General features: G+C 48.6%; 1 protein-coding gene across 1 annotated transcript; it reads left to right on the forward strand.

The window, feature by feature from the left end:
• The first annotated feature begins 308 nt into the window (after positions 1–308).
• Positions 309–2,608, forward strand: RHOB (ras homolog family member B). Its single transcript, XM_062606360.1, has one exon. It carries the CDS (start codon positions 547–549, stop codon positions 1,135–1,137), a length of 591 nt encoding a protein of 196 aa, XP_062462344.1. The 5' UTR covers positions 309–546; the 3' UTR covers positions 1,138–2,608.
• Positions 2,609–9,421: the final 6,813 nt, after the last annotated feature.

Raw genomic sequence — 9,421 nt, forward strand, 5'->3', positions numbered from 1 at the left:
ATCCCATCCCATCCCATCCCATCCCATCCCGGCCGCCCCCCGGCACGGACCCCCAGTCGGCGGGGACCCTGATGCTCCGCGATCCAGGCGCCGCTTGCGCCCCGCCTCCCGCCTGCAGCACTCCACCAATCACGATGCTCTCCGCCGGGGATGACCTCACTCCCTGCCTTCCCATTGGCTGGCTATATTAAGAAAGTCGCCAGCGCCTTTAAATAGCTGCGCCGGGCGCAGTTTGCGGCAGTGGGAGAGTGGAGCGGAGCGAGCTGGGGGGGGGTAGTTGGAGGGCAGTGGCAGCGCCTTCCCAGCGAAGGAACCACCCAGGCGGCACCGGCGGCACTTGTCTGCGGCCGTAGAGATCCCCAGAGCTGCGGGACGGAGGCACGGTGCCGGTGCGAGGAGAGAAGAGGGCGCGCCCGCCTGCCTGCGCGGGCCCGGCTCGCCACGGTGCCCTGTGAGAAGCGAGAGGAAGGGGGAGGCGGCGGCTGCGGGGAGGAGGGCGCTGCCATCGTCCTGCTGCACGGCAAGGCCAGCTTGGCGAGCCTGGCCATGGCTGCCATCCGCAAGAAGCTGGTGGTGGTGGGGGACGGTGCCTGTGGCAAGACTTGTCTCCTCATCGTCTTCAGCAAGGATGAGTTCCCTGAGGTCTATGTGCCCACTGTCTTTGAGAACTACGTGGCTGACATCGAGGTGGATGGCAAGCAGGTGGAGCTGGCCCTGTGGGACACGGCTGGCCAGGAGGACTATGACCGCCTGCGCCCCCTTTCCTACCCGGACACTGATGTGATTCTCATGTGCTTCTCTGTGGACAGCCCGGACTCCCTGGAGAATATCCCGGAGAAGTGGGTGCCCGAAGTCAAGCACTTCTGCCCCAACGTCCCCATCATCCTTGTGGCCAACAAGAAGGACCTGCGCAACGATGAGCACGTGCGCAACGAGCTGGCCCGCATGAAGCAGGAGCCGGTGCGCACTGAGGATGGCCGTGCCATGGCCATTCGCATCCAGGCTTACGACTACCTGGAGTGCTCAGCCAAGACCAAGGAGGGTGTCCGGGAGGTCTTCGAGACGGCAACCCGGGCAGCCTTGCAGAAGCGCTATGGCACCCAGAATGGCTGCATCAACTGCTGCAAAGTCCTATAGGGCGCAGCTGGAGCGTGGCACTGGGTACAGCACCTGGGTCACCTGTTAGCAGGTGGAGGGGAGCTGGGTTAGGCACACATATGGCATCTGCCTGTCCCCTTTGTAGGGGGGCTGGTGATGAACTGGGGTGAGGGCTAAGGGAGGGAGCATGCTCCCTTAGCCTTGGCCATACAGGGTTGCACTGGCTCAGTTGTGGGGACAGAGGGAGGGGGGGATTGCATGCCCTGAGCCTTGGGGAATAAAGTAGGAAGAAGCCTTCTTCTATCACCAGCCCCCCAACAAAAAGCTGCTGAGACTGGACTGAGCAAGTGTTGCACCTGGCTCTTCCCCTTTGTCCACCACCTGCTGCTCCCAGCCAGCCTCCTCTCTTTTGCAAGAGGAGAGTAATGGAGCTGAGATGCTCAAAGGGACTTCTGCTACCTGCCTGCATGTGCCTCCTCCAGGCAGGCTGGGGAAGGGGGATGCCATCTCCTAGGCTGCCTGTGGCATCCTTGCCTCTCCCACAGGTGCCACAGCCTGAGCCTGACCTGCTGTGGGATCTGGTGCCCTGAAGACCAAGACTGGGAGGGGAGGGTCATCCCGAACAAAGCCTGTATGTATCTTACCTTTTCTGTCTTGTGAAAACTGGGGTAGTGCAGGGGGTGCTTGCTGAAAGCAAGGTGGGGAGGGGGTGCTCAGCTGGGACTTGTGCAGAGGAACTTGTCCTGAGTGACTGATGCCTGCTGATAATGCAAGCCTTGAACTGACTCCAGCTTCAGAAGCTACCAGGCTGGGAAGTGAAGCTGAACTGCTCTGTCCTCCTTGCTGGACATCCTCCTCCTGATGGATTGGGCAGGATGAGCAGGGGGAAAGATGACATTGCCATATTATGGTCTTGCTTCCTGCGCCTTCCTTTAATGTTGTCTTCTGCAAGTATATTGATTTGGGTTTATTTAAAAGTTAATTTTCAAAATTACTTTGCACAACTTGGTGGATTTTTGGTGTTGTTGGATATTTTTATTTTTTAAGTAAATACAATGCACTTGTCATCTGCATACAACACTGTAGCATTGGAACTGTTCTTACTTGGTGACCTCATCTAGGTCTTGTTTCAAATTGGTTTCAACACAAGGCAAAATAAAACCACTGTATCTCTTTCCCTTGGACAAAAAATGGGTGAAAGCACTGCTCCTTATGCATTCAGTATGTCATACTTCAGTACTAAAGGGCAGTTTAAAGAATCAAGGTTTATTTAAAACTTATTTTCACAGGGTAGCCAGCCCAGGTGAAAATAATTTTGTGTTTCTCTGCTTCAGAGAACAAATGTATCCATTTATGTTTGTTTACTTTCCTCCCTCTTCCCTCAACAGTTGGATTGCGACTTTTTAATAAACTGACATGGCAAAAACTGATATGTATATGATGTTTACATAAAATTATGAACTGTGTATGCAGTTTTTTATGTAAAATATTAAAAGATTCTATGCTGACACTTGGCAGAGCAGTGGTGTGATTTATGGAGACAGTCCTTTGTATGCAGCAAAACACCTGGGTGATGTGAAATGAGACCAGATTTTGCCCCCTGTCTGCAGATGCTTTTATTTGTTTTGTCTTGGCTGCACTACTTGTCTGGCAGCTTTCAGAGGCTGGGGAGGCTATTTTTCTTTGAGGAAGCTGCTCCTTTAATTCTGTACAGGTGGCATAGTGGAAGTGAGCCCCATGTTCAAAGTGCTGACTAACCCATTTGCTGCTGAGCACAAGCAGCCTCTGTGCCTGGTGGGCTGAGGCTTACGGTGCTCCCTCACTGCCTGCACTTACTGCCTGTTGGTGAATGGGGTGAGCTTTGGGCTTGTGTAGCAACAAAGCAGGCAGAAAACTGAAAAGCAGCAGTGGAAATAGAGCTTATTTTTCAAGCAAAATATTTAACTTAAAGCAGTTTTTATTAGTGAACTGCACTTTGCTTGGAGTGAGTCCCCATTTGGTACAGCCAGACATGCAGACAGGCTTTGCTTGCTATGGAATCTGAAGGAGGAGGCTTTGTTTGTGCTGCAGCAGTCTCTCAAGTTGCCTGGCTAGGTTTCCTAATTGCTGGCCTCATGAATTCAAGTAGCAACATATAAAGCATAGGTCTCTCCACAACAGGGATCCCCAGCAGAATATTGTACCTGCCTGTCCCTCACTGTCCTGTGCTCCTTGCTGAGTCTTGGCTACCTGGACAGGCACGGGCAGGAACACTAGCTCCTGTGGGTGCTGCTTGCAGCACTGGCTGCTGACAAGAAGAGGTGGCCTGGTGCAAAATGCAGGACATGGTTTTCACCAAACAGTAAGACCCATGCCCAAAGTGCTGATGTCTCCTTTTTTTTTTTTCTTTTTCTATTCATAGAATGAATCATAGAGTCACAAGATGGTTTGAGTTGGAAAGGACCTTAAACATCATCTGGTTCCAACCACCCTGCCATGGGCTTTTCTGAACATAACATGTTCAGAAATGTTAACAAATACCAAGGCAGGCAAAACACACTTGGTGGCTTTTGCTCATTCATTCACAGAGGGCTCTGCCAGCTGCCGACTGACACCACCGGGCCTTTTCCGACAGACTACAGAAATAGTGACTATAACTTACAGAAATAGTTCTTTGAGTATAGAAAGAGTGGGCTCCCTTGTTTGACAACTGGAAAGTCAATCAGAAATAGTGTGGAATTACATGGGTTTACATTCTGAAGACTTCAAATGCTCAGTTCATGTTGTGAGTTTATTGCGCTGTTTCCTGTGATTTCTAATGAAAGATAAGTGACATTTTCACTTGCACAGTTTAGTCAGGATTTCTTCAAAGGCACATAAGTCCCAGGTTTTGGGTAACCACTTCCAAGGATTTCAGTTCTCCTGATATTCAAAAGGTAGGTTTCTAATCTCAATTTGAGAACCCTAAAATCACTGTTTGGTCCTAAAATCTTAGGTACTTAAAGGGCCACCACTAAAGATCTCGTTCTTGCAAAGGCACTCAAAAGCCCAGTTCTGTGCAGTGTAGCACTGTTCTGTGCAATATCAACCAGTGACATTAAAATTACCATTGGAAAGTTTTTCCTTAACCTGACTGAAGTAGCTGCAAAATTTAGACATTCCATTAGACTGCAGCAATAACGAATCTTCTCAAAACCCTAAAGGAGAAAGCATTTATATTTGTATTTTAAACACTGGGAAATGGGTTACCATCACATCTGTATAATTAACTATATCAGTATTTTCCACTAAGATGCTTACAAGGTAATTACATTAATTATTTCCAACTGAACCTTTGCCCAAGTCAGAGCTTCAGCATCTGGCCCAAGGGGGAAAAGCTGCAAGAAAATACACTTCAGTTTTAACTGAGCGTGATCTTTCTCTGCTACTTGTGAAGCTGTGAATAAGCTGACAGAGTGAGATCACCAAGTGGGAGTCCACCCCTTGGGTCAGATGGTGGGACTGGAGCCAGCACTCTGTACCTCCTTGCTTGCTCATTAATGTTAATGGCTTTGGTGGAGGGGGACACGAGGTGTGGCTCATCCCACCTGCCTTGACTCAACCCTGACATGGCCAGGCTGATGCTCCAGGGCCACACTGCTGCTGTGTAAAGATGTCGCACTGACCAACTGCACCTCGTGGCTGTGTAACACTCAGGGTCTGCCCACTGCTGGGACCAGGCAGAGCTTGGAGCAGGCCACCCCACAACCTGCACCGTGCCTTCAGACAGTGGTTTGGTGTCATGCAGACCTGCCCTTGCTGGTCTTCATCTGTCCCCTAGTTCATATTCATCTGGTCCCAGTCTGTATTCTGTAACCTACTGACTGGAGGAAAGATGACAATGAGTAAGTTAGAGCATCAAAGGAAAGTCAACAACCAACTCATCTCACTGTCCCCATGCACACTGCTGGGCACACAGGAAGACTTTCCTGGCTGTGTCCACATGCCTGCACAGCTGTCCTGAGCTGAGGAAAGGTTGCATCTTCTCTTCTGGTGGGAGCCTGAGCTCCATGGCATCAATGGCTGTATCTTGCTTGCTCTGTCATGGTAGCTTGCTCTGTCATGATACCAGTGCATCCTTGGCAGCAAATCCTGTGAATGTGGAAAAGCCTCCCTGAAACATCCACTCATCTCCATCATTTTCTGTCCAAGTGAGGAGGCTGCTTGTGCACTCTCCCACCAAGATCAGGTTGGACCTTCTGACAGTATAAGGGTATCTTGTCTGGGCAGCCCAAAAATGAAGGCACCCAAGGAAGGTCAGCAGCACCTTGTGTCCTCCTGGAGAGACAGCAACAGCAGCTGTGAGTAGTCCTGGTGTGATCAGAGACTCTCTGTTTAGAAAGCACACTCCATGGGGGGTGCTAAACAAATAGTAGGTCATCTTTGGTGGGTCAAAGAAGTCAGGAAAAATCCTTGGTAATTTTATAAAATGTTTTTTAATGCACTTGCTATACATTGGAATTAAACTACATTTCTGTATGGTCATGGTTGGACTTGATAGTCTTAAAGGTCTTTTCCAGCCTACATAATTCTATGATTCTATACATGTTTTTGCTAGTTTTTTCTTTTCACCCTTGTGCAACTCCACGTCGTACAGTGGGGTTGCATGAGTGCAAGCAGATGCACAATTTGAAGCAATATCCTCTTATATGGCTTTCTGGTTTTGCAGTAATAACTTAATTTAGTTCCACTTGCCTTACACTCTGTTGGACAGGTTAAGTCTTCTTTCGCAATTCAATGCAGAATTGACACAAATTCCCTGACGTAAGAGAAAAAAAGAGAGAAGTACTTTGAGGAGCTCCACGAGTATTTTACTAGAATCAGTGTCACTGACTGGAATTCCCTTACATATTTTATTCCCTGACTGCAGAAAGTAAAAAAAGCCCAGTTTGATCCTTTATATTTTAGTGGACTGTAGCACTAGTGAATTCAGTTCTTTTGGCTTTGCTGGTTCTGTAAGAATATGTATGTAAATAGAAGTCACATTAATAATCCATTGAGCTAACTTTAAAGGACATGTCTAGACAAGCCATTTACCCCTGCAGCTCTGAAAAAGTGTTTACAGATCTGGCTAACCGTGTGTGTGCATAAAGATACAGATGCTCCAGGTCAGCAATTCAAGCTTCCTCACAGTTAGCAGCCAGCAGATATGGTGGGGTGGAAGAAGCTGGTAAGCATCTCCTGCAAGGAAGCTTTTGGAGAAGGCTTTAGACCTGTTGCTGGAGTCTCTCTGGAATCTTGTGGAGCTCCTTGTGCACACCTTTAGATGTGGAGTTCAAGGGAAGGAAGTATTTCAGCTCACTTCAGTAGTCATGAAGTTACATATCTCATCCAACCTTATTGTCCAAGGTCCCTTTACTGCCAGTTTACAGCAACAGGCAGCTCCAGAGGACCTCTCTCCACTGCCTGGCAGCGGATGTCCTCACCATGTGGAAGGACTTGCAGGTGAAGCTGTGTGAGATGGGCTTTGCTGACACCACTGCCTGCTCACCTCCTAGCAGGCTGGCTCATGCTACCACAGGTCTATTCCCACCAGCAGCATTCACCCCCTCCAGTTTTACATGACTGAAAGAGAGGTGTCTGTTTCCATGCCCTGGTCGTCAGCAGGAAGATCAGGGTCTGAGCAACTTCCTACAACTGTAAGCAACTCCAGAGAGAACAGACTAGGGTGAGATAGTTTGGGAGTTTTAGCCTCAGCATCGCCAAACGTAGGATCTGGAGGATATGCGTATATACCTATGTGAACTATATGAGAGACACTGGAACAGGTTGCCCAGAAAAGCTGTGGCTGGAAGTGTTCAAGGCCAGGTTGAACACTTTGAGCAACCTGGTCTAGTGGAAGGTGCCCCTGCCCATGGCAGGAGGTTGAACTAGATGATCTTTAAAGGTCCCTTCCAACCCACCCTGGTCTATGGTTCTATGATTCTATGTCTTTAAGTAAGTGCTTGATTTGAGTAGCCTGATGGACACTTTTTCCAGTGCCACTAGAAGAAGGGAATGAGTTGCGGTTCCCACCCTTTCCCCTCTGCCCTGGAATTTTTCCAAGTTCATGCTGAGAGCAAAACATTTTCTTCAAGTTTGCTCCCAGTGACAGTGGTAAACCACAGTCTGTGATAAGCTGCAGCCAGATAGATTAAGTTTTGTGGCAGGCACTCATGCCCTGTGCAGAAGAAGAGACCTCTCTCCAGTTCTTTAGGGAGTCCATGAAGTGAGAGGCTTTGCAGTACCCGTAAGAGGTGCTTATACATGTCAGCAGTGTATTATCCATTTGTAATTCAGCAGTGAGTGCCATTTGGCATGTAATAACAACTATGGGCATATCTGCTTTTCTTACATGATTGAAACTTTGAACTCATGCTAAAAGGTGGGGTGTAAGAGTGGGGGTAGGCACTGATGTGATACCTGCACTGAACTGTAGCAGCAGAGCAAGAGAAATATCAGATTGGTGCCTACAGCACGTAATAAATGTATGTGTATACTTTTCCCCTAGCTTGCTGGTCTGTGTGGGTTTTTTGTGTGTGCTAAATCTTGCTTCCAAGTACAAGGGACCAGTGGGTGGGATTTTTTACTAAATTCCTAATTCTGTTGCTTTTAGGTCATTCATCCTCTTCATTCAGAGTTTGATGTGGCAAGGCTGGAGACAGGAATTTGGAAAAAAAGTGGATTTCCTGGTGGGCTCATCTGCATGATAATGTCCCCTTCCCTCCAGCTCCCAGGGAAGGGAGGGTGATGGTAGTGCAGGGAGACACCGAAGGCTCCCAGGAGGCAATGGCAGAGCTCTGTCCTAGAAGAGGCTATTCTCCTGCTCCTAAGCTTTTGTGTGGTAGTGGATTTTATACAATGAGGTTTGACCCTATAGTCTTTGCTTTGTGGGGTTCTTCCCTCTGATGCGGAACAAGCCAGGACTGCTTTGCAGGCAGCAGCCTGACCCTTCCTTATGACAGCTGACTTTCTTCCCCCAGGAAAACAGTGAGTTTTAGACCAGGGCTTTTCATAAGGTATATGCGTAACTAGAAGTAGCCACACTATCTATGTAAAAATCAAAAAATATGAAAATCCGCCCTTCTGCATTCAAGATTCATACACGAATAACCAGGCACTTTGTATTTTCAGCCTCATCAGCCGGGAAGATACTGAGGAACATCACTGCCTGGTGTGCAACTGTAACTTAACATCAGTGATAGACAGATGAAGATATATATATACATATATTAACTTTGAGAAGAAAATAATCTGTATGTTTGAGGCTTAAACTGACCATGCCATGAGAATACTGAGGCACTAGAACAGGCTGTCCAAGGAATATTCCATCAATGGAAGTGAATTGAAATGGATGGAAGTGTTCAAGGCTGGGCTATATGGAGCTTTGAGCAACCTGGTTGTCCTGGGTTCCGCAGTAGCAGTCATGTTTTTCCTTTGTGTTAACTGGTACAGTGCTGTGTTTTGACTTCCAGTTTGAGAACAGTGTTGGTGAAGCCGATGTTTTCGGTTGTTGCTAAGTGATGTTTACCCTGACCAAGGACTCTGTGAGGCTCATGCTCTGCCAGGGAGGAGGGGAAGCTGTGAGGAAGCAGAGATGGGGCGCCTGACCCGGGCTAGCCAGGGAGGTATTCCATACCACAGCACGTCATGCCCGGGGTGAGGGGTAACTGGGAGTTACCCGGAAGGACACGGGCTTCCGGGTGGAGCTCGTTTTCTTGGCCGGTGGTATCGTATCCTCTTCCCTTGTTATTTTCCCTTATCATTGTTGTAGCTGATAGTAGCGGTGGTGATTTGTTGCTGGACTGTTTTTGTCTCAACCCGTAGGAGTTGCACTCTCTCGATCCTCCTCCCCGTTCCTCCGGGAGCGGGGAAGGGGAGAGCCCCGGTGCGGGGAGGCAGGGCGGGGGGAGACGGACACGGACCTCGATTGTTGTCAGCTCGGCACCACTCACTGGGAGTGAGTGAACAAGCTACCTGACTGGGTTTAAACCACGACACTGGTCTAGTGGGAGGTGTCCCTGTCCATGGCAGGTGAGTTGGAACTGGATGATCTTAAGGTCCCAAACCATTCTATGATTCTATGCCCTCATGAGCATCTGAAAAAAATTCCAAATTTCAAGCTATTCTGAACATACTCAGAATTGATTTTCATTTTCCCTGACAGTCAGGTATGCATGTGGGGCACACTAAAGCTGCCAGCATCTGTAGGACCAAGGAGACTGAATGGGAGAGAGCTTATGTGAAAACAGCTTATGTGAAAACAGCTTCTTACCAAGCTGTCTTCCCACAGTGAGGCAATAGGCAGGAAGGCATGTGTAGCTCC

Source organism: Pezoporus occidentalis, unplaced genomic scaffold, assembly GCF_034315485.1.
Source record: "Pezoporus occidentalis ecotype Australia unplaced genomic scaffold, CSIRO_AGI_Poc_V1 ctg96, whole genome shotgun sequence".
In the NCBI taxonomy this organism is placed as follows: domain Eukaryota; kingdom Metazoa; phylum Chordata; class Aves; order Psittaciformes; family Psittacidae; genus Pezoporus; species Pezoporus occidentalis.

Bases quoted from the DNA above. Each gene is read 5' to 3' on its own strand.
- RHOB (XM_062606360.1), top strand. From the start codon at position 547: ATGGCTGCCATCCGCAAGAAGCTGGTGGTGGTGGGGGACGGTGCCTGT.